Source organism: Pollicipes pollicipes, unplaced genomic scaffold, assembly GCF_011947565.3.
Source record: "Pollicipes pollicipes isolate AB1234 unplaced genomic scaffold, Ppol_2.1 Scaffold_4881;HRSCAF=5763_pilon_pilon_pilon, whole genome shotgun sequence".
Lineage (NCBI taxonomy): Eukaryota > Metazoa > Arthropoda > Thecostraca > Pollicipedomorpha > Pollicipedidae > Pollicipes > Pollicipes pollicipes.
The window spans coordinates 261,940-287,353 of record NW_023596576.1 but is presented as its reverse complement, the minus strand read 5'-3'; the positions used below and the strand labels follow the sequence as shown (position 1 = coordinate 287,353).

Sequence of the window (25,414 nt, the reverse complement as noted above, 5' to 3'; positions counted from 1 at the left end):
TTGTGGCACGCAACATTTCATTTACGGGATGACGGCTGCTGCAGAAGGTACCACCGTGCGCTTCACGCTGGCACCGGCATCTCGCGCGGCAGAGAAGGCTTCCGGAGCTGGGGATCCTGGAACGTCATAACAATAAATCCAAAATCGCTGATCACTCGCATATTAAGAATTGGTCCTCGGTTCTCGCATGTCTGAAAGTGGTACATCGTATAATCAGAGAAAGCCTTTTTTCAAGACAGGTGGGACCTTTCGGATCTGAGATAAGGTATTCTCGGGCTTAAGAGATGAGTCGAATTTTTTCCTTTCCTGAAATGCTCACTTTCTTGGTCTAGGATGAGCCCTGAACTGAACGGATAAGATCCCTCTCTCGGTTTTTGGTGGAGCTTTTCCAGACAAAACGGGCCACTTTCAGAGCCTGTGACGAACTTTTTACGCACCTAGATGGGGTCTTTTCAGGCCGGTGATGTGCTCTTTCCAACCTTGAGGGTGGCCCTCTCTGAGTTTTGCGATCAGCCTTTCCTGATCCGAGACGGTCCCTCTCGAGTCTGCGATGATTGCCTCCCCCCTCCGAGTCTGCGATGCTCCCTTCCGAGTCTGCGATGGGGATGGTGCTCAAAACAGAAAGTGGACCCCTCCTTTTGCCGGAAACTGACAGGCGTTTTATTGTCTTGAAATGGACCCTTTTCAATCTAAGATGCGCCTTCTCCGGATTCTAGACGTTCTTTTCTGAGCCTAAATGCACGCTTTCCAGAACCGGACGGCCCTCTGCGCTGACTTGGTACACACCAATGAGCGAGTTACTTCCAAACATCGAGGGTCCCTTCTAGACTCTCTGAAATCATGGAGCAGCAAAAGGGATTCTTGCCACATCAAAGCATGAGGAGGGAATAGGTTACTTGCTACCCCCCCCCCCCGGACCCTCACCCCCACCCCCAACCCCACCCCTCCAGCTGGTGTCCCATCTCACCACACGTTACTGCTGAGCTGCAGCTGATGCCCCGCCTCACCACACGCTACTGCTAAGCTGCAGCGGGTGTCTTGCCTCACCTCACGCTACTGCTAAGCTGCAGCTGATGTCCCGCCTCACCACACGCTACTGTTAAGCTGCAGCGGGTGTCTTGTCTCACCACACGCTACTGCTAAGCTGCAGCTGATGTCCCGCCTCACCACACGCTACTGCTAAGCTGCAGCTGATGTCCCGCCTCACCACACGCTACTGCTAAGCTGCAGTCGGGTGTCTTGCCTCACCACACGCTACTGTTAAGCTGCAGCGGGTGCCTTGCCTCACCACACGTCACTGCCGCGCAGATGACGGAGTCGCGTCAATCTCTGGCCGTGTCTGAGCCAGCTTCAGAGACAGCAGGCGGGAACCTACTCCACGGAAGCAAAGCTCGACGGCGGCGAAGGCTCTTACGAAACCTGACGTTTCTGGTAAGGAATAAGTTTCAGGCGTGTTGAGTGGTTCGCTTTTGTTATTCCAACCGTGCGCTCTTCTCTAAAAAACATAGCATTTCTAAACATTTGAGTGGCGAGTGGTGCTTGATGTACCACATATCTGGGTAATACAGCTGCAATTAAACCTGCGTAATCCCTCTTCAAAGTAAGGGTAAACAAAATCCATCACCTCCCAAAGTCTATAATTAGAATCCCTGTTTTGAGAGGTAACTTTTGTATTACATATTGGCACACAAAAACGGCCACTTCTGCGCCACACCTAGTGCAGAACCAGCAAACCCATACAAGCTGGTATGTGGAGGACGACTGCGACAGTGAGGTTACTCATGCTCAGTAAAGTCACCTTCTTGAAGAACGCTGTGAAGACCTGGAATGCATAGGCGTGTGCTCATTGATAGCAGTATGTGGGCAACCAGTTCATTGTGGTATCCACGCCAGGGATATTAAAGCAAACTCGCCTTACTCTCCATGCTAAAATGCATTTACCGACAATCCTTGGTGCCCGAACAGATTGGAAGACGCTGTTAACGATCCACTTGCGTAGATGCGGTTAATGCTGTAAGCGTGAAGCGCCGGTTTGTGGTGATCAGTACACCATTGCTCACATCCAGTTGGCTAGACATCCCGTCAAACAGATCCCTGACTGTACTCGGGCATTGCTTGCTCTCGTCAGCCCCTGTTACCCGGTGTCTGTTCTCCCGCAGTCGATAATGCTTGGCCTGCGTCAGGAGCGACGCTGTTAATGGCAGTTGCGTGATGTGGAGGAATGAGTTGATTATAAGTAACACTTTGCATGGAATATCGTTGCTCTCATAGGCCACATGTTAAAGTATTAAACAAGGGGCACAAACCCATTCAAAGTTATGCATGGTTCCGTCTTTGGTTTGCCTAAATCCTTCCAATTCTGAGATGCGAGCTGCCTTTCGCCTTCAATCCCTGGTGTCCGCAGTTGTTGCCTGTCCCGCCAGACTCTCCGCGCCGGCATCAGTCCGCGCCGGTCCTATGACGTCCGTTACCTGCTTTCCTCCTCCCTGACGCCGTTCCACCTGCCTTTCCTCATCCGCCGAAGCTCTGTCGTCCCTCGAGGTCGAGGTCCCTGTGGAGGCCTCGCCAGTCGCTGATACTCCGCTGACTGCCGCTCCCCGCAGCTGCTGGGGCTGCTGGTGCTGGTGCTGCTGGCAGTCGTGATCCATCTGGCGGTGGTGTGCGGCCGCAGCAAGGCACCGGAGCCGGCCGTGCGCCGGCCGCTGCTGCGCTGGCGGCGGACCGGCGCCTGCCCGCCCACCCCGGACCGGTGCCCGGCCGGGCCACGCCCACTGCTCGTCGTCTCGCTGGACGGATTCCGGTACGACTACCTGCACTTCGGCGTGTCGCCCATGCTGCAGGACATGCTGGACTGCGGTGTGACGGCGCCCTACGTCCGCACCTCATTTCCCAGCAAGACGTTCCCCAACCACTACAGCATCGCCACGGTGAGAGGATCGGGGAGGGACGATCCGGGCGCTGGGCTCCTACCATGCCTGCTCAAAGTTGACCCGACCGCTTGTAGTCCCCTGGGGATCCCCTGGGGGTCCCCTGAGGGTCCTTTGAGGCCCAGTGGGCCCGACTCCTGGTCGTGCGTTCAGAGCTGAATCAAGTGACTGGACGTTCCGGGACACCCTAACGGCTTGGTGGACGCTGCGCTCCTCCCGTATCCAACTCAGTGCTGTACCTCGCCAGATGGGGTGTGGATGTTGAATACATCGGTGAATGGCGTTCATTGGTGTGCTCTGACTTGCGTAATGCCGTGCTCAGATGTGCGCGTGAATGTAGGTGTGCATGTGGATGTAGGTGCACGCGTGCGAACGCGACTGCACATAAAACCCCCACTGCTGCGAATAAAGAGTAGACTACGGCCACAATGGACCAACGGTTGCACATCAGACGGATTGCTGCCCGCTGTTACCGCTGGTTTTCAGCCTCCCTCATGTTTGCGACGCTGAAGGAGTCGAACAGTTCGCGGGAGGCCCCGCCTCAGTCGCACGCTCCCACACCATGTAAGGCGGCGCCGTGCTACCTCCGCAGGGCATGTATCCGGAGTCGAACGGCATCGTCGGCAACAGGATGTACGACACGGCGCTGCCTGGCCGCCGCTTCAAGCTGGGCAAGCAAGAGAGCCTGCGGCCCGTCTGGTGGCGTGCCGAGCCGGTGTGGGAGACCGTGCGGAAGATGGTATGTTCATCGCACCACACTTCCGCAGACTTGGCGGAGCACAGCAGCCTGCTGCCATTGTTCGCTGTTACGAAATGCTCCATTTTTATAACATTTTTCAACACATTTTCACGAAGCGTAATCACTTCTCGTTGTCTCCAGTTTACTCTCAGCTGCACACAACTTTGTGAACATAAAATCTGATTTACTTTTGCGCTCGTTGCAATTTCACACTGCTGTACAATAAATAATTGAGATATCGTGTTTAATGTGTAATATCTATTCGTACCATGCGTTCTACGCGCTGAAAGGGATGCACATGCATTTATATTCTTGCATGATGCATGCATTTATAAAATGCTGGGCCAGCCGGTCTCAACGTTTATCTCGCAGTCCAAGTCGATGAGTCCTGGTGATGATGACTGACATTTCATGGTCCGATAACGAGTGCAGCCGCTCCAACAGTCACGTCCTGTACATGGGAGGGGGAGTATCCGGACCAGACGCGCCATTCAGCGCCGAGCCACGCTTCCGTGCATGCATTCAGGCTGGGTTCGGCTCGGCTTCAACGCTTGGCACGGCGCCAGCAGCCCGGTCACGTGACCAGGAACCTAGTCTCTCGTCTGGTCACGTGACCTGGGGACACACGTGGCAGCGCAATGCGGCGGTCGTCGCGCGCAGCTATCATGTGGCGGTCGACGCACGCAGCTATCGTGCGGCGGTCGACGCACGCAGCTATTATGCCTGGTAAAAAGGGCATCAAGGATGACCTTCGGCATGATTCGCCGTGGACACATTCCTGTTAGGGGTTGGATGGCTGACATACAATGAGGCGGCGGAGGTGCGTGGAAAGAGTGGAATAAAATCGAGTTGAGACCAAGCCGCAGCGCCCAAGATGACGCTAACGTTCAGCATGCAATTAATCCAACCGTCGAGCGGCCTCCGTGCCTCTGTGCCGGTCCCAGAACATGAGCTGATTTCCTGGCGTCGTTTCAGGGCGGTGTGTCGGCGGTCTTCTTCTGGCCGGGCTCTGAGGTGCCCGGTCGTCTGCCGACGCATTACAAGCGGTACGACAGCAAGGTGCCGTACGAGCAGCGCGTGACCCAGATCATCGACTGGCTGCTGCTGCCGGAGCCGAAGCGACCTCGCTACCTGTCGCTCTACTTCGAGGAGCCGGACAAGAGCGGTCATAGCTATGGCCCGAACTCGGAGCAGGTCAGAGAGGGGGGGGGGGGTGCGAGGGACGAGATATATGGCAAAGGGACTGACAGACCCTCGCCGACCCGGTGGCACGTACTGCCCCAGCGGCCGGGTGGGGCCGGATGTCAGTCGTCTGACGCAGCGTCCATTGGCGGTGTCGGGCTGCATCTGTCAGCGGGCGGACTCATCTGAGCCAGACGCTCCAACGATGGAAAACTGCAAACTTGGCGGCACTACGGCCAGCGAACTGCAGAGTCGTCAGCGTCAGTGATTTTATTTACCTCCTCGCAGTCAACTGGATGCCTTCAGCCATTGGGGTCGTTTCGTATGCAGGTTTGTTGAAGCGTGAAATGTGCTAGATCTGAAACAGTGGGTGTGTGAACTTTCTGGAGCAGAGAAAGTTCTCCACGTAGTGCTGTTCAAGACTATGCCGGCTATGCTCAGCTGACGAGCCAACCTGCTGACGTACGCCCGCGGTCACGAGGCGGCCATATTTAATTGCAAACGAGTGGACTTTGACGGTCTGCGACAGAGCCTTTCCTTGGTGCCGTGAAGACTGCTGGATGACACAATCGTTGACAGGGTGGCGGACATATTTGACTCATTGCTTGACTCGGCAATTGCCGGCCGTGTTCTCGCTGTGGTCCTCCGGCGTAGAATTACCCCTTAGTTTGACGCGACGATGCGAGCTGCTCTCCGGCTGGAGTTGGCTGCATTCCCTTAGTTCTGGCGAGATCCTGTACCAGTGAACGAAACGTAATATATGCAGTAGATGTGCATACTGCTGAATCTGCGTCAGATGTTAAGGACCGAAAAAGTTGCGAGGAGTCCCGGCTATTTTGGCTCAAGACCAAACCAGTTATGGTCGTTCTAAAATGTGTAACCAAACATCGCTCATATCACCTGTCTTAAACGATTGGGATCGCATCCTTATGTCCAGTGCCTTAGATCGTGCCATTGCACTTAGCACGCGCTCGGGCGGGGGTCAAATTACCCCCCGAGGGGTTTTCCGGAATGGTATACGAACGACGCGGCGTAGCCGCGCCAAATTTTGCACAGATGTAGACAATTGAATAGCGGATCTTGTGGCATCACAGATTGAATGTACCTTGTAAGGTCGCTGACCTACGGCAGATCAAAGTCAGGCTATGGATTCAGCGAAGTCAATTTCGAGTGAATTTTTCAATCTGATGGAACAACGGAGTGTTGGACGAAGCCATACATCTCTGAGATACTTTCGTAGGCAAGACAGCAATTGAATGACCGAATTCCATTGATCTAGGGTCAGATAAGGTCGAACCAAGATCAGGACCAACCTGTTTTATTACTCTAGGGCTTGCTGGTGGGGTTGATTCTGATGCTCATTTCGAATGTACTGATGACAGGAACGGCATTAGAAATCTTCCATGTGCTTTTTATAGGTCGGAATAGGTCACTGACCTAAATAACCCAGATCAACATTTCATTTAAGAAACATATTGCCTTGTTTGATATTTGTCGCTTTTTCAAGTGAAAAACCCAAAGCAGTCTTCTATGATTTTGGTCATCATGACCTAAGAAAGGCTGAACAAGGTCACTGACCTTGAATGGGCATGTGACGTTTTGCTTAGAACAGGTATCTAGATTCCCGAGACGCTTTGGAGACCAACTTGTGGTTTGATCTTTTTTTACCTTATTTGACCCGAAGGTCATAACCTACGAGGCACAAACTTTGACCTAAGTGAGTTCTAGCACAGGCCAAAACACCCCATGAATTTGGTATCGCTAGCCCTCTTAGTTTCTGAGATATTAGGGGGTCAATTTGACCCCCACCCGAGCGAACGGTATCCAACCGGCCACCTGGGCGCATGTTAAAGATGGTTTGCTAGGAAGTTCATCGACCCCGTGCAAAGCTATGACGACGCGTCTTGATACACTCTTGAGCCACCGTGCCGATTCCGTACGTACGGGGCCACCGTCCAAGCAGCTCTGGTTTCGATCAGTCCTCATTAAGGCCTTTGGAATGTACACATCACTAACTCCGGAGTTACTAGATGTGTGCGGTCATCATGTGACCCACTCACCAAGATTGTTAACGTTTGATCTCGGTATTTACTGGTGTTTCCCTGGAGCAGTGGAAGAGGACGAATACCATTCCGACCTTTAGAATGTGACACAAATTCTTACAATTACCACCCATTTACCCGTTTCGTCTATTCGGTGACAGCGGCTGCTTTTTGAGCGTTAATCATGTGCTCATTACTCACAACTTGAAACGTTTCTGTCCTCGGCCGGAAATTCCGCTGAGCTGGCTTATCTCATTTCTGTGCGATGGTTGGCTAGAAGAATCAATGCATATTAGGTGTAATACTTGACACAAAGTTTGCTCCTGCCTTTCATGTCTCAAACAGGCAGCCGAGCTCACCAGCACCAGCACCTGGTCGTGTTCGGTCGTTTTAGGCCATCTCAGGCAGACCAGCTGCGAAGCATTTTTGGCTGCGTATTACGCCAACGTACGGCCAGTGTTACACTCGGTAGCTTAAACCGGGGAGGGGGGAGAGAGAGGGGGGGGGGGTAGTTTCGCAGACTGCTGGTCCGTTTAGTTTAGCGCGCAAGTTTCTTGTTTTGGCCAGTAACTCACAGATTCTCTGGTTTTGCCCCCTTGTCCGTTGTACGTTCACCTGCGGTACTTAAAAATTTAACCTTTCAATCCCAGCAGAGTGCATCACGATTTTATATTTCTGGGAAATGTAGCTGGAGGAAAATTGAAAGCAGAAGTTCTGCTCAGAAACCCCTCTTTTTGCGCTCGGCCCACTTTTACACATACGCTGTTCACCGCACCAGTGGTCTGCGTAAACAAAGCGAACGACGGTCGTTTGGACATGAACAGTAAGAACATGTCATCCTTGCAAACAAAGTATGTTATCAATGCTTTCTTGTCTTATGCAGTGATTGTCAGTGGAGTAGGCAGTATAATGTTACTCTTTGGCGATGAGTTGTATAAATTAATGGGCAAAGGGCCAGGCCATAGCGCTGCAGATCCCGTGCCCCGCCGCTGCCACGCGCTGGTGGCGACCATGACTGATGCAGGCTGTGGAGGCAACCACCCGTCACGGGCGAAAAAGCGATGGCGGCCATCTTGAATTCAGCGGTGTCCAATTTCTTTTCCTGATCTCATGCACGTCATCGACAACGCTCGACACGTCAACGAGGTGGCATAAGTGGTTGGTTGTTATGTTTTGGGTACATGTATGTGTGCATTCACATTTTGATTCAGTGATGTAGGTATTGCAGCGACTACTAAAGTGCGCGCTTTTATTTTGATTGTGCATATTGATTTTTTTCTTCGCGTGCTGTAGGTCTCAGTACGGGAAAGAAACATATGATATATATATATATATATATATATATATATATATATATATATATATATGCATATTTTCTCTTGCGTGCTCTTCGTCTCATACGTCATGGAGAGACAAACGTCACACCCCGTTTAATTACCCCGCCTTGAGTCGTGTATGTCTCCCTGTCCCGAGCGGTACGCCGTCTGGAGCCCTCCCCCCCTGTCCCGAGAGGCACATCCATGCTGACCCCAGCCCGCTGGGGCCTGACTGCACCGCAGGTGAAGGCGGCGGTGGACCGCGTAGACGCCCAGCTGGCCAGTCTGTACAGTCAGCTGATGGAGCACGACTTACTGGGCTGTGTGGACGTGACGGTGTCCTCAGACCACGGCATGGCGACGGTCAGGTCGGTGACGGGCGACTGGGTGACGCGGGACCGGCCCCGCAGGCGAGGGCGGGACAGAGGTAGAAGTCAGCTGTAACATAACGGGACCGTTGGGGGGGGGGGGGGGGGCAGTTATGCGTCGGTAGTATTGGTCGTTATGTCTGCTGCTTAACACTTTTGCGTATTTCTGCCACGGTCCTTATATAAATAATCGAACTTGTTTTTTATTGTATGTGTGAATCTCAGTACGATTTGGCTTCTTTCCGCTGGATGCCAGATTAACTCACGATAATTGGCACGAGGTGTTCTGTTCCAGGGAGGACTGCGAATCAGTCATTCTGGATGATTATGTGCCGGGACTTAGTAAGAACTCTACCTACGTTAACGGACCTGTCACGCGTGTCCGACCAGATAACCAGTCGACAGGTGGGCCAGCCAGATGGTCGGTCGTTGGTTAGGCCGGTCTGATTCAGAGCCAGCCCAGTGTTTGTTTGCTGTTGAAAAAGTAATAAAAGCTAGTTCATGCTGCATACCCATGGACTGCTGCAAATTTGTGGTTGCTGCATACGCCCTTTGAGCTGTGACCAATGTCACATGCTGTGGGGCGAGGGGTGAGTACACCATAGCTGTGTCACGAAATATGCCTGAGCTTAATTCCTTGCCAGCTTGGCCCATCTTAGAGGAGAGGGGCGGGGGAGGAGAATGGCCAGGTTGCCTCCTGGATCCGCCCCTGTAGCCGTTGCAATGCTGTCATGTTAACTTTAAGCATTCTCGTGTGGTGTTCCCCGCAGTTAACGACCTAGTAGAGCAGCTGGATTGCGCGCACCCGGCGCTGCGCGTGCTCCACCGTGACGAGCTTCCGGAGCGCTGGCACTACCAGCAGAGCAGCCGCATCGAGCCCATCATTGCCACCGTCGACCAGGGCTACGGCATGTCGGTGCCCAGCTCCGACTTCTGCATACGTGGGATGCACGGCTACGACAACGACTTGGTGGACATGAGGGTACCTTCGATCGGTGGCAGAAGTGGCATGGTCGTGAACCATGCCGGCGCGGGGTTATCTTGTTCTGCGTAACGGGTTTTGTGGTGCCTGTTGTTTTGTCATATATATCAGGCTTTTGCTGACAATATCACTTTCATTGATAGGCCTTCGAATGGTACCTCAGTCATGTTTTGTAGACTTATCCTGTGTCGCTGCCTGGCTTACCAGACAGCCCGGTTGTAGTTAAGTCAGCCGTTTGCACATCATTTGTATCGGGACGTAGGCATATAATCGTACCGTAGAACAATTGGAGCCAAAGACAATATGATATCATGCCATAAGCATCATAGCATAAGTGTAATTCTATGCTAATTTTGTGCTATGATTGTTCTAGAGCTTCTTCGTCGCCCACGGACCGTCCTTCAAGCGCAACTTCACAGCTGATCCCTTCGAAAACATTCAGCTGTACAGCCTGTTTCAAACACTTCTCGGGCTGCCTGACATTGAGAACAACGCAACCAAACACAGGTGCGCGGCCGCTGACACGGCAATGGTAGCCTTAGTCCAGGCAGTGCGGAGAAGTGCTAGATCCTTTATGCTGGCCGGTGTCTTTTAAGTGCGGAGGTATGTCCGGCGTCTGGAGCAGGACGGGACGGGGGCTGATCCTCACGTCATCTATCTCATCGGAACTGGAGCTAGTCATGTGGTCCATGGGTACCGTACTGTTGCGCGGCCGTCACGGCCTTCACGAAAGCACGACATGACGAGCTCTGCGTTCATGTCAACGACAGTGTACGCTGTAACCTCGCTGTGCTCAGGCTTGATGATGGTGCCTTTCACTACATGCATGGTCGGCGTGTTTCCAGTCTGGACCACCTGCTGGTGTCGCCACCCTCTGACCGGACCCTGATTGGGCCTGCCCCGGTCGCGGCCTCGCCGCCGCTGGAGCAGACCCTGACCAACCCATGCTGCACCGAGCTGGACAACTGCAGGTGTCAAGTGAGCAAGGCCCACGTGCGGCAGGGAACCCTAACCTTCGCTGGTACAGCAGCCTTCATGCGATGCACTGTACTATGGCCGTGCGCTGAGGGGTCATGTGACTTCTGGGCCAGCACAGCAGTTTTCCGAGACAATTTTGCTCTAAGCCCGTCTGATGCTGTCCTGATGAGATCACGTGCTTGATCGCTGCACGACAGTCAAGAACGGTAGGCAGTAAGTATGCTATGAGTAAATGCGCTCCAAACGCCAAATGGACATAGCCTTTTTCCTGTCTTCTCTCCAGAGGCGTGTATAGAGCTTACTGGCGCCTTATACATACGTTACCTATCCCATTTACGAAAGGCAAAACTAGTAAGCGGTCACTAGATTGCCGAAAATGTTATGCAAAACGCGAAGGCGCACCAAATCGTGGCGAAATGGTACTAAAGTAACCTGAATTTGGCACAGGTATGATGCTGAGGACAGGCTGTGTAGCTCTAATTGCTCACATTTATTTATTGAATGTTTTTTATATTAACGTATTTTTTCAACTCATCACTTATGGATGCTCTTGTTGGACACCACAGCATGGATCTTAGTTGCTGACCGTCTTGACCGCGGGACCGCCTGTCGTGGTATGTCCCGGGAACGCGCCACAACGGTAGTTGGGTGTCGGTGTTGGCGCCAACCACCCTAAATCTATTACCCTGTCAACAACCTACGGAGATACCCTCCGTGGGGGGTGGGGCAGGGGAGCGGTGAGTGTGAGCTGCCACCCACCCTGGCGGCTCATACCAGTGCCAATAAATATGGCCTAGCAGAAATACACTTTTTACACTTACGTGTGTGTTACCAGCACGCAAAGGTCGCGACAGGCAGCCAGTCTAACTACTGATTAGAATGGTGTTCTTGACTCGACAGGGGATGACAAAGGTGTGGTGGTTAAGCTGTGTGCCTGGGAAACCAGAGAAACGGAGTTCAGTTCCCCACAGTGCCCGCCCTTCCTTGGCCATGGCAGTTGCCTGCATCGTAAACACCAATGGCTCGAACACGCATAAGGAGGGTAGATGCATGCGTTCCGCAGCATTAATATAATCCTGATCAGAATTGCTCCTTGGGGTAACCAAATTTGAAATGTGTACATGGCTCCTTTATGGCATAGCCACCTTCGTCTCAATGTAAAGCGTCGCTTACACCCATGTGAGCAATGGCCGACGTTGCGAAGAGGTGAGCAAATTGCCAGGTCTGATAACCATAGTCCGGCCAAGCACTATGCCCTTGAGCCGGAGCTACAGCAAAAACGTGGCGTTCTTCCACATTGACAGCAAAACTTTTTTCAAGCGACACTTTTACGAAGAGACAAAATATGTTGATTTTTGGGGGTTGTCAATGCTCATTGCAGAAAAATGAGACGAGCATACTAAATACCCAAAATTGCGGTTGATAACCTTGTTCAAAGAGTAGAGCCGTTCATGGAAGCGGCTTGTGCCTCACTATGGTCACTACTAATACCCTCGCTTTTTCCATTTTACCCTTCGCAGGCCTTGGAGGAATGGCTAGCGGGGACCAAGAATGTGAGCGGCACGTTGCCACTGCCGGTATCTGGGCGGGACGTTCTTCTGGATGTAACTGTCGATGGATCCTTCGCAGCTGGTGAGTGCTTCATTTACGGCAGGCGACATTCATATCCAGAACAGTTTCAGACAGTCGTCATTTCTGGGATTGTTCGGGTAAAGACATTGTACACCACCACTGAAGTCCGACTGCCCCGCCCCCAGAGCCGTCGCCGAAGCCGTCGCGGTCGTACCGCTGGCTGCAGTACTACCTGGAGCGGGACAGCAACGGCAGCCTGACAATGCCGCCGCTGCCGGCCGCCGACAGCCAGTGTCTGTTCCAGAGCAGCGGCCGGCCGGGACCCGTGCAAGGCTGCTCAGTTGACTCCGCATACAGAAGCCTGGTCCACACGGGCGGTGAGCGGCGAAATGCGGATCTAAACCCGGCCCCATCATGGCTGACGATCTAACGGGAGGCATCACTCGGCACAGATCCGCCTACAGAAGCCCGGCCCATACGGGCGGTGAGCGGCGAGACGCGGATATAAACCCGGCCCCATCACGGCTGACGCTCTAACGGGGGCCATCACTCGGCACAGATTATGCTCATTATGAGTAACTGCAACCTGCGACGTGCTGTTATCGGTTCCGTAACCTGGTGGGGAATCGGTCTCGCACGTAGTTTGTTTTGAGCGCCGTCTCTCGTCTGCTTCAGGCACCGACTCGTACCTGGGGCGGCTGGCTGCCAGCATGTACCCCATGTACCCAGCCTACCAAGAGCGTGTGCTTCCCGAGCTGCTGCGCCGGCTGGAGACGTACTCGCGGCGGTACGGACTGGTGGCCGTGCTGGCCGGGCCCGTGTACCGCTCGGAGGCTCTCGACAGGTGAGGGCCCGCCCCACTGCGTCGAAGCCCGCTGACCGCGGCTGGAGCGGCCGCTGGGTGGCTGAGCAGCTTACACAGTACACCGATTTTGGGTTCCATGCTGTGTTATCCATCAAACTAGGCAAGCTTTTCCCCTGGCTCCTATTTGGAAATCCTTGCACGTCTGTGGTGAAAGGGCGAAGCTATCCAGGAGCCATGAGAATCGCTGAATGTGATAACATTCAATGAGTACTTACTGGGACTGCCGTTCTGCGGTCAGCAACATCGTGTTCAATTTGATTGTGATAAGAAGTAGGTAATGATCTACCCGATGACCTATCCTGTATCTGTAGGTATCTGCAGTATCCCGTAAATGATAGCCTCCCGCCTAACATCGAGCTATTTGCCCGCATCGTAAACCACCATGTACAGAGGCGTAGGGACGGGGAAAGGTAAGCGTGAGGGCCAGAGCACCCCACTTCCCGGCTATTGACAATACGGCGACGTATTGAAAGGGGCGGTTCAAGATTGGTATTCGGACCTCCGTGGTCTGAGATGTTCCTCCGCCTATGGTGGTGTGTTGTGTGTAAAAAGGCGGTGATGTGTTCCTTTAGTGCACTCTCTTACCACATGCTTAGCGCTTAAAGCAATGAATCCGACGCGTGCAGTCGCAATGGAATGCGAGCGGGCTGGTTCATGAGGCGTTTACGTGACTTTGCGTGAAGAACCGCCCGTATGCATCGGAGCCTTCGATGCTGCTCTGGGATTCTTGATGTTTTTGATGTCTCTGATGCTCTTCTTGGACTCTTGATGCATGAATGCTGGAGTCTCAACACTTTATGGGCGCTGTATGAAGTGTTTCGCCGTAGCCGCCACGATACCAGTGTCGGCTTTGTTCAGAACGGTCCACACACTGTCACTCAGGTCCTCGTCTGTACAACTCCGCACGTGATGCCCACCTGATACGCCCACCACGCTGCAGATTCGGGCAGCCGATTCCATCCCACTTCTTCTACCAGCTGCGGATGTGCGGGGGCCGCGGCTGCCGCCCGGAAGAGATTGTCCACAAGCAGTGGATCCTGCCGCACAAGGAGCGCTTCCGGCCGTGCGAGGTGGGCGCTGGGATGTGATGTCATGTGGCAAACGCCAGCCCGGACTGACCGTCGCCGGTGGGCGCTTGGTGAACCGAGAACCCGCCAGGTCATACAGACAGGCTCGGCAGCCCGGACTGACCGCCGCCGGTCGGCACTCGGTAAACCGAGAACCCGCCAGGTTACACAGACAGGCTCGGCGTTGGCCACGGCTCCAACATCGGAGGATACAGGGTCCAGTTGATTTTTTTCTGGTTTGTTGTCTCTAAATGTGATGCTGCTTTCTTTCTATTAGTTGCGTTAGTTTGTTTGATTAATTTGTTGAGTTGCAGAAGTACTGTGCAGGGCTTGAAGAGGTTGGCCGAAACTTTTTGACATTAGTCAACGAAATTTATCACGAGGTTGGTGATGAGAAGGGACATTGATATTTTTGCGTACGGAGGGTAAGCTCGTATTTGTGAAGCAAGCCATAGCCAGAAAAATGAAAGCGATTTCGTTTTGTAGAACAGAGCAATACTGAACAGGAACAAAGCTGCACGCCGTCTCTTGAGACCGGGTGGTCCTTTTCGCCGTCACGTTTCAAAAGCTACTCGTTATAAGCTTTCTGATTGTAGTTTGTTTTTACAATTTCTTGCATTACCACAACCGGCTAGGACGGGGTTATCATTGCAACCTGGTGGGAATACCGCCGGCGGCACGCTATGTTTACTTCGCTTTTATTCAGAAATTATCTCATATCTTAAGAAGTTATAAACAATAATTATACATAATAGCCTTTTAGGAAATTATCGGCTGTGCGATAGGGCATTTCGGGTGTAGTATTGACCTTGGTCGTGGACACCACCAGCTCCGAAAGTTGTCGTGCGCCTCGCTTGTGGGGCGTGTCCGCCACTGGTCGTCGGTCTGCCGGCAGGCGGCGGGCAAGTACGTGAACTTCCATGAGGCGACGCTGCGGGATGTGGAGCGCGTCTCTGGCCTGACGCTGTTCGCCGGTCAGCTGGCGTCGCAGCCGGACTCGGCCCACGGCAGCCACGCCCGCTTTATCACCCAGCTGCCCGAGCTACGGCCGCCGCTGACCTGGTCAAATTGAGCCGCGGCAGCCGCTGACCTGGTCCGACTGATCCCCGACGGCCGCTGGCCTGGTGCGACTGAGCCGCGGCAGCCGCTGACCTGGTGCGACTGAGGCGCAACCGCCGCTGACCTGGTGGGACTGAGCCGCGGCCGCCGCTGACCTGGTCCGACTGATCCCCGACGGCCGCTGACCTGGGCCGGCCCGAGCTGCAGCGCCACTGACTGCGGTCCCACTGAGCCGCGACGGCCAGCGAGTGTACCCGCCGCCCGGCCACCAGCGCAGGGAGAGAAACGCAAACGAAAGTGACGTTCGCTGGATGGATGGAGCTTTGCATCTCTGTGGGATCTCCCCCCATCTCACGATGTGTTTACCGTCCATCCACTAATATGGGTCGATAAACACACGCACGCAGCACGCACGCACGCACGCCCGCCCGCCCGCACGCCCGCACGCACATACATAATGTGTGCGTGTGTGTGTGTGTGTGTTTGTTTTGTTCAAAAATTACCTTTTCCATGATCTTCATCCACACCAAGTAAGAACAGCGGAAAAGTTCCAAATGGTCATCCCTGCTACCGCCTTGCTCAAACTCCAAATTTACCTCCAATCCACCCTACGAACTGACCATACGATTACCGTTGGCCGGAACTTCGATCATTGTGGTGATTGCAGCTCATCCATTAGGTGATATGCCTCCATGCTATAGAGCGAACATGCGAGTTCCTGATGTTTTTTCACGAACTCTATTTCGATACACTTGAGGTGCAGATGTCATGCAATTCGCCTGTTTCGAGAGGTGCCCGGGAAGTAAGAAGCTCGCGCTGTGAAAGTGGTGATTTTCTTGTGCGAAAGAGTCGCCACCTTTCCAATTTACACCTGGTGCTGGAGTTAAGTTTGCAGCTCTTAGAGACATATGGGCACAAGCGTAGGTACAGCAGAATATTTTAGAGAAAAGTAACGCCGCAAACATATAAAAAGTAGCCAACATTCATAACTTCTAGCGCAATTTTTATACCTCCATAATGCAATTACCGGTGTTGTACATGCAAAGTGCAGCTGTATTGTTTCCAGCTGCAATTTTCCGAACCAAAAGTTGCGTGAACACCGGTTTTTTATGCATGAGTCGACTTCGCGTGATTAGTCCCGTCCGATGGTAAACGGTATTTTCCCAATATATTGTGATTTTTATGTGATTCGATGTTTATGTTGTGCAGCTAAGCTGATGTCCATCCTTTGTTATGATGCACTAAATGATAAACTAAATTGTATTACCGCATAACATTGCGTAGTGGAAAACACACGTGAAGCCAAGGAGTAATATTTGGCATAGGGTAAATCCGCAAACTGTGCCCGATCGTGCTAATTCACTACAATATGGCATAACGCCGCTTTTACTCATGACCACCACACGACGCCACTGTGGCCTCTAGGCATATGGCCGCGGCTGACATCCAACGGAGTGAGATTACCGGTTAAAAGTACTGTGATATCCTTGGTGGTTAGGCCAGGTTGCGTCCAAAGGTCTAGATCTTCGGAATGACACTGCTCCACCGTCTCATATGTGTCTTGCGTCCCCATATGTGAACCCAAAGTCTCCCAACAAGCCGTCAAAGGCATAAAAAACGGAAACAGCCACCAGAGTATTCTGGAAAATGTTGTCTCCGTCCTGTGACCCCAATAAATTCAATGAAGCCCTGTCCCGACGTAAGTGATGTGTTACGCGTGCCAGAATGTCGTATGTTGGTGTTCGATCGCATTAAATTGTGAGAACAGTGCGCTCTTTGTGAAATAGAAATTCACGTATGGAACACAGTTGGACAAAAATAATTTGTGCGGGAATAACACCAAATGAATAAGGCATCCTCAATATATTTTATCTCTGCTCGTTGAAGGAACATTGTGTGTCAGCTGCACACGGTGCACCAGGTTTTTTGTCATGCCGCCAAGAAGACTAAGTTGGAAATGGCGTGGAAAGGTCCTACAGAAGATGTTGGGTGTTCATTACGCCTCAATAAGCACACCCGCTTCCGGAGCCACATATCAGTCGGCTTCTAGAATGTGGCTGCCTTGCACCGTTGCAGACAGTGAAGTAGTCAGGGGGCAAAGAGGCAAAACCTTTGAAGACCCGGTGTTCTGGTCAACAGTCCCTTACTTTAGAAAGCCTCGAAATAAAACGACGAAAAGAAGTAGAGGCATTTGGTTTAGAAGAGTCGTTTTAATTGTTCTGATTTTGGGAGAATGGGGATGACGGGTGTGTGTTCATCCCCCTTCGACACGGCGCTGGCTCCGCCGCGGCCAGCAGCCGCCGTAGTCGGGCCGGCGGTCGTGCCGACAGTCTGCTGACGTCATCAGCAGCCAGCGAACTGCCCGGCTTATCGCCCGACTTCCCGCAACCAGACGCGTAAGACCGCGGCGTCCCGGACGGCGCCGCAGTCCGCCGACCCCCGCCGACGCGGCGTCCCGAGTAGCCGGAGACGCCCACTGCAGCGACGCGTAAACCAGGAACCGGTCCGCTCACCGAGGAGAGCGGCCGCCGAGGGCGACAGGTGGTGTGGGTCTTTTCTGGTGAGTCGAAAGGGCCTTTCTTGGGCTGGAAGGACTTCTCGTGACTTGAAAGCTTGGATCTCGGCTCTTGGAGGGAAGGAAGAACCCCCTTCTCACGCTCACAGCGTGCCACCGTTCACAAAGTTCAACCTTGCCTCACTGGAGTCGAGCCGTCGAGCATGTCAGGTGACGCCACCATCAAATGTGTCCTGGTGGGCGACGACCGGGCCGGAAAGACGTCGCTACTCCACACGTTCGCCGACGGTCGGCGACCATCGCTGCCGCCAGAGAGCCTCTGCAGCCTGCCCCAGATGGTGCACGTGACGCTGCACCACATGAACACGGCGTATGACCTGCAGCTGGTGGACACGGCCGGTGGCACGACGCAGCTGCGCTCGCGCCTCACCGCCTACTCTGCCTACCGGGACGCCGGCGTAGTGGTGCTGTGTGCCGACCTAACCGAGCCGGCCGCCTGGCCACGTCTCGAGGCCGACTGGCGCGTCGAGCTGGAGCAGTACGCGTCGCGCGCGCCGTTCCTGCTGGTCGGCACCAAGGCCGAGGCGCGCGACGCCATCCAGGCGAGCGCCGCCGGCCGCGGCGAGGCCGTGCCGACGGAGCGGGGCCGGCGCGTCGCCGCCCGGCTCGGCGCCGCCGACTACCGCGAGTGCAGCACAGTGACGGGCGCCGGCGTGGCGGCCGTGTTCGACGCGGCGCTGGAGGCGGCCCTGCATCCGGAGCGACGGCTGGCGGCTCGGCCGCTCAGCGTGCGCGATCTCTGGGACAAGATTACCACTTGGTGACGCCCCAGCGGCTGCGCTCTCTGGGAAAACATCACCGCCTGTGATCACCACCTGGTGACGCCCCAGTGTCTGCAAGCTCTTGGGCAATATCACCACATGGCGACGCCCCAGCGTTCGGCCACCAGGCGGCCGACTTCTGGGGCCTGGACGCCGCCGGCGGGCGGATCTAAAGCTCTTTAGATATGTAGCAAATCTATCGGTGTGGCTAGAAGGATTCAAACTTGGCTCAAAATGCACGGGTTAGTGTTGGTGACCATGAGAAGTGGATAAAGTGTAGTGGATCCAAACAATTAGTAAAGATGTGAGCGCCAACCTTGAAACTGCTGTACCCAAACCGTGATGCATGTGACTTTTTGTGACAAGTTGCTTTGTAACGTAGTGGATACGATGTAATAGATTTGATCGCAACAGCCTTGAAATTGATTAAAAAGCTGAGTTGGTCATTGGACTGCGTTTGCAATTGGTCGGATGAATCAGACCGAATTCTCAAACTTTTGCCGATGAATAGTTGTAGTCAAAACAAAGTATGGCTTATGCTTTGCAAGATATATTCCCGTGGTCTGGCTCATAACAGATCAGAGGTCATAAGTCCATCCGCCTACAATATCGTAGGCCTCCTGGGCGGGCGGAGCGGGTACGTAGTCCGCAATATGTCCACACCAGGCTCCGCCCCTGCAACTTGAAACATTTGCCTTTGCATCACGTGCATTCTTTTGCGAGTTAGTCAATATCAGCATTCCTATGGGAGCAACAGTTAGTCGGCCAATTAAATCACTTAGGCTAAGCTCAGAGTGAGATGAAATGAGGGCGGAAATGAGGGTGAGGAGTAGCAAAATGGGGAGTATCAAACCGCATCGTTTGTCGTCGGATCTATCAAAGCAGGCAATAAAGTTAACACAGGAACCGGGCTTGTTTCATTATTACGAACCCAATAGTGATGTGACGCGCGTCTGGTCTCTGGCCGAATCCGCAAAGAGCTGCAAACGTACAGTGACAAATAGGTGCATGCTAATGAGACGAAAACTTCTATGGAGAAATCCTTTACAGCCATGAAGAGCCAACTGATGAAAACATGGGTTTTGCTCCTCTTTGTCCTATCTTTCGTGCGCGCCAAGTTTGGCAGCAAATAAATTAGTCTAATAATGCCAGCGAGAAGCTAGTTAAGACATCCAAAAAGGGGTCGTTTTACGCACCGAAAAGAAACATTAATTAGGTTTGATACTGCTCATCTTTTCCCTTATGGCAGTCTAAAGCGTCATAAAATATCCAAGAGTCGCATCAATGACCTTAAGCAGATGAGAACATTTTCGCGAATTTTGCTCAGTATTCTGAAGAAGTCTTGTGTACAGACGTGTTTAGATCCCACACCAAGCTGTGGCTGTTATGTAAGCGCGGACCTCTCCTATCCGATCGCCCAATTCCAGGCCAGCGGCAGAATTTGGTGGCGAAAGTTTAAAGGGAATGTTCTACATTTGACGATTTTGAAGCAAGCCTCAAATCTGATGAAATAAGGTCATTTTGGTACTACTTGTGCTCAAGTACACTTTGGCCCTATTGGTACGAACAGTACAAACCATTGTATTGTATTGGTTGGAACGAAGTACTTGTACGAATCATTGGTAGTGGAAAAGACTTCAGACGACACAATTTCTCTGTTAGTAAATCTGCTTTTCAGTATGTTATTGTTCGATTGCGTAATCACGCCCTGCACAACACTGATTGAAAGCCATTTGACGGCCGTTATGTCTGGAAATACTGCTTCCAAATGCCAGATATGAACGACTCGACAACTTTTTTTGTCATTAATCGTCGCGTGGGTAATGGAATGGCGGGATTTTAATAGCGTTGTTTTGACGTCATGAATACCTGAGTGACCTTCAAACATTCACCCCGAAAAGTCTGCCATCTTCGCGGATGTGGACCTTAGAACCTAGAGGTGTGTTAGGTATTAAGAAGGGTAGGGCTGTGAGCTGCACCGGATGATCTTCGAGATGATTATTTCAGTTCAAAACACCATACAAATGTCTAGCATTCCCTTTAATGCATTGACGCAGTGGTCGGCACAGTCCGTCCTGCCCTCTGACGTTACCTGGCCATCAGCGCCGCCGCCGCAACCGGCCACAGGCCATGTCTGTTAAGAGCAGATAGTGAGCGCCTGAAGCGATTCGAACCTGCCCCACCACGAGTGGGTGGATCGGATGACAGCTTCCCTAACGCTCTAACCACCGGTAGGGACGGTTCTGTGTTGTCATGATTCACTGTGTTTGAGAGGAAAAGACCACGAATTTTCGGCCGGATGCCATTTTCAGTGCGAGGAAGGGCAGAAAGGACAGCAATAGTGAAAGATGCCAGCGCAGCAACACAGACACCAGCTGTTGTGTTGAGGCATCTTCCATCTTGCAAACCCTTCTTCTCCTCTGTCCGCCTGAAGAGACCGTGGGGACGACACATCCAGAGTTTTTCCTTTGCTTCCTTGTCGCCTTTCCACCTTCAGTTTCCGTCTGCAGCTAGACATGTCTAATCAAATGGTCAAAATCCTCGGTTCATGTAAGACCTCGCATCCACATCTTCAAATGTGCTGCCGTTGCTTCCCTCGTGCTTGCTGCTGCTCATCCGTTTTCCTTAATACGGTTTATTTATGAAAACACACAATCACATCTGACGTAATGAGCAATGATGAAATACGAAACTGCCGAGTTCACTCGCCTTATGCGGCGCTGATACTTCTACTAGTTCCGACTCAATGAGATAAATCAAAAGTCCGGAAATTGTCACGCAGAACGCCAGGATGTGCACCGATGATGTTCACGGGTCCAGACCGGGTATTTTTCAGAGGCAGGCGAATTTAGCCTGAAGTCGTAAAGGTTGATCTGAGCACGCGGACCGATGATGATTTTTCAACGGAAAGAGGTAGAGCAGAGGTGGTGAGATCCGCCTAGTACTTGACAACGTAGCCGTGCTGTTCCACCGGCTCGGCGGCGATGTCGACGCTGTGGCTGACGGTCTGGTAGGTGGGGAAGGCGCCGCCGTACGCCAGAGGGGCGGCGTTGTAGGCCAGGGGGGCGGCGTTGTAGGCCAGAGGAGCGGCGTAGCCCGAGTAGCCGAGTCCCAGGGGCAGCAGGGCAGAGCAGCTGCACACCAGAAGGCAGACGAACAGGACCTGAGAATAGTACACACAGTGAACATGGGTGTCACACTCCCTTGTGTTATGTAGACGCTAGCATATCTGCTTGTTTTTTTTCTAGTTACATGCTTATCACCCCCAAGAGTATTGCTGGTCCTTGGGAACAGCTCAATACAGATGACAGATATCCATTGGTTCAAGTGAGGAGAGTCAAGGGGGGGGGGGAGGCTGCATAAAACCATGGCTTAATGATAAGGTACTCAAACTCCCAAATGTATTCTATTTGTGCTGGATTAAATGCAAGTAGCACTCTATTGAAAATTTGCCTGCTTAAACGGATCTCGTCTCTTCACGAAATGCCGCCCTATCCGTCCCTGCTTCTGGTGGCGGTCACGCCCTGTATCTCACTCACCAGCTTGAGCATGATGGCGATTGAGAGCGGACGACGGATGAGTGTGTGTCGTCCAGACCGCGACCTCGCGTTATATACGGACGAGCGGGGCGGGGCGTGCGAGGGAGGAGTCGGAGCGCCGCCCGGCTTCTCCACGCCCCCCCCCCCCCCCCCGATATCCGGTTGGGCGTTACCAGCCGCATGGGTAGGACCGCATGTGTACTTCAGTTGACCACGACGGATGCATGCTTTGGTTGCGAGTGCATGCATTGCCAAATGGTGTGCTTTCATTGACAAAATGATGGAAAGACCACCCAGCTGCGAATTTTGGGACTCCATGAATCTTCTCTCGGAGCACTGACATGATTTGCCATTGATCACCTCTTTTCAAGGTCCATGACGATGGTACGGTGACCATTTTGGTGCGGGTTTTTCCAGGGCTGTGGGGTGTGTGGCAAGATAACAGGAATGACACTTTTCTCGCCTCGTTTCCGTCGTCCTCGATGTGGATGCTCCCATATATGCAGTTTTGGCTTTCTAGAGATACCCTGACGGCTGTTGGTGCCCAAATCGCGAGAACATCTGCTGGAAAGCACTTCAAACAGCAAAACAACTTCCTATTGCAGGAGAATTTGGTCTTCGGACCAACAACCAAATCAGTGGATCGTGGATCGCCACAAAAGTACTCACATGGAGCTGACTTGTTTTCGACCTGGGACCCTTTGCACATCTTTGACGGCGTTGCTGTCGCGTGTGTCCACCCTTCTCCATGCCTGTCGGGATGGACGGGGCAATTACACAACTGTAAGTTCCTGATGTGGAAATGTCGTAGACAAACCATACAAGTTTGATGAGACTGGTGATGACCAAAAGCGCAGAACTGCTCTATATCTCGCCATCCATCTTAAACGTACATCTGATGCAGTGCCCAATGGTGCGAACGAAATGAGCGTGGGAAATGCGCTAAGAGCTTCGCTATCACACTCGTTCATCTTGCCGTTGGACCCCCGCGGGGAACCGAAAACCCATGCTCGCGGAGAGTGGTGGAAATTAGAAAGCAATGGCCGACTATTTGATCTTTACGACATAAGCTCAAACGACGAACAAAACGTCTATTGATAAATGCGGCTTGTGAGCTGGACAGATCCCAACAATTAGATGTCGATCACTACATGATATAAGCAACAAAGGCCTCGACCTCCTGGTTTTTCGGCAGTGTGAGTTCAGAGTTCTTATGCCGATAGTTATCGACCTCCAGTATGCCAGGAGGTACGGGTTAAACGGCATCGACAAGCAAACCTTGACTACATTATAAATGCTCGACGTTTCAATTTGTACTTGTGATTATGTGTAGCCGTAATCGAAGAATGACGCATCGACTTTCGCCATATAAAATAGTCGGCTTGATACTGTCGCTTAACCAGCACATTGAAGGTCGATGGCCCTCTGCACGATAACTCTGAACTCATACTGACCGCTTTGATTGAAATGGGCATGTCCCTGGAGGCTACGCTATGGTTTATGTTACCCGCGCGATTCAAGTTAACACGGATGCACCTGGTTCACTGATCACGCTGGGCCTTGAAGTACAGATTCCCTTTCAAATCATCAGCTCTTCTTCAGTTATTCTTCCGATGAATAATGTAATCAAGGATGTGTCTAATCATTATCTGTTACCGTCTGTTTCGGTTTATCTATCTGTATCACTAAATATATCAGCTATTGGGGAAGTAGCGCCCAGCCAATGATGTCAAATGAAGATCGGTATCCAGCTATGCCGTTGCTGCGTCTCGCACGTCAAAATGGCGTCAATCGACTTCTTGCTGCCCATATGTAGTCGTTAGCACACTTAATTAATCTGTGATACATTTTCTTGCGACGCCACGGGCCACTTTACCAGCGATACGGGTGTGCTATTAGGAAAGGACCTTAGCGAATGTGTTGCTCGAAAAAAACTAACTGCCACCTGCAGACAGATTGACCCAAGGTGGCTGGCTTGCCGACGTCCGTTTGCACCGCTGCGAATCGACCTTGCGCGGCGACTCACAAGACGGTGGGCGTAACTCGCTGCGACGACCACAGGCGGAAGTGTAGGGCCGGTCGACCTCCAGAGTCGGGCAGCGGCGTCGATCAAGAGAGAGCGGGGAAAGAGAGAGGGAACACAATGGAGAGAAGGAGAAAGTAGAGAGGGAAAGTGACAAGATAAGAGCAGAGAGAGAGAGAGAGAGAGAGGGAGAGAGAGAGAGAGAGAGAGAGAGAGAGAGAGAGAGAGAGAGAGAGAGAGAGAGAGAGAGAGAGAGAGAGAGAGAGAGAGAGAGAGAGAGAGAGAGAGAGAGAGAGAGAGAGAGAGAGAGAGGAGAGAGAGAGAGAGAGAGAGAGAGAGAGAGAGAGAGAGAGAGAGAGAGAGAGAGAGAGAGAGAGAGAGAGGAGAGAGAGAGAGAGAGAGAGAGAGAGAAGAGGGAGAGGACTGCCACAATAATCCAGGTAAGATTCTGGCTTTTCTTAATTTCTTCCACACCACTCTAGACTCTATTTCGGCTGTTGCTGAATCCCAGTTTGATCATCAGCAAGGCTCATCTTGGTTCTTGCTAGATCTTTGTACATGCCAGGCTGGGTTTTGGTTCTTACTGGATCCCTCGACGTAATGCTAGGCTGAATCTTGATTTCTGATAGATTCTTAGGTGCACCTTTTCAATCGACCACATTTTTGGTTGATGGTGTTCCAGGGTCCTCAATACCTTGTTACAAAAATCTGCATCTGTCTTTGAAACACACACAGGGTGCGAAATTTGAAAGCCATTCATGCCATTGAAAGGATGGAATGTTTCTCACCGCGTAAAAGTTACATATTGATGCTCAAATCACTATAGTATCGAGGCGGATTAATTCTTCTATGCTGATGAACAACCAATAGGCTGCTTATGCATCTCATTTTTTATTTATCTAAACACCCACATTAGGTTTTAAAATGAATGTTCCACATCTGAAGATACTGAGGCAAGCATCAAATATGATAAAATAAACTCAATTGCAACTATTGACATAATTTTAAGCGCAAGACACTGATAAAAAACGTTAATTTTCCAGCCTAATGCCTGTGATCCTGAAAGGAGCGTTCCGCAGTTGAACGGGGTTTTGAACTGAAATAGCCATCTTGAAGAGCTTTCGGTGCAGTTCACAGCTCTGTCGTTCTTAAAACCTAAACTCCTTTGTGAGCTACACGCCCCATAAGATGTGCATATTTTTGGGGTTAGACTATTTCAAGGTCCCCCAGGCGACCATGACGCCATAATCACGTCATTTAAACATTGCCATTCCGTTAGCCATGCGGTGATCAAGGCCAAGAAAAATAGTGTGGTAGGCGGTTTATATCTGGCGTTCGTGAACAGGCTTTCCAGACAAAAAGACCGTCAATTGGCTTTCAATTAATGTCGTGTTAGGTACAATGACGTAATCAAACGAT

At 52.1% G+C, this 25,414-nt stretch overlaps 2 protein-coding genes across 2 annotated transcripts; both read left to right on the top strand.

Annotated features, from left to right (window-relative positions):
- Positions 1 to 1,308: 1,308 nt before the first annotated feature.
- LOC119101849 (ectonucleotide pyrophosphatase/phosphodiesterase family member 1) lies at positions 1,309 to 15,117 on the top strand (the record flags this gene model as incomplete). The annotated part of the gene is given in 13 exon segments (XM_037225271.1): positions 1,309 to 2,927; positions 3,520 to 3,666; positions 4,642 to 4,860; positions 8,450 to 8,574; positions 8,870 to 8,979; positions 9,345 to 9,556; positions 9,930 to 10,063; positions 10,402 to 10,534; positions 12,055 to 12,166; positions 12,292 to 12,483; positions 12,782 to 12,950; positions 13,912 to 14,041; positions 14,934 to 15,117. Coding segments are annotated over 13 exon segments (1,956 nt in total). The 3' UTR covers positions 15,111 to 15,117.
- A 1,860-nt stretch (positions 15,118 to 16,977) lies between these two features.
- Positions 16,978 to 18,606, top strand: LOC119101666 (rho-related GTP-binding protein RhoQ-like). Its single transcript, XM_037225080.1, has 2 exons — positions 16,978 to 18,188; positions 18,548 to 18,606. The coding sequence occupies exons 1-2, from the start codon at positions 17,816 to 17,818 to the stop codon at positions 18,604 to 18,606; spliced, it is 432 nt and encodes a 143-aa protein (XP_037080975.1). The 5' UTR covers positions 16,978 to 17,815.
- Positions 18,607 to 25,414: the final 6,808 nt, after the last annotated feature.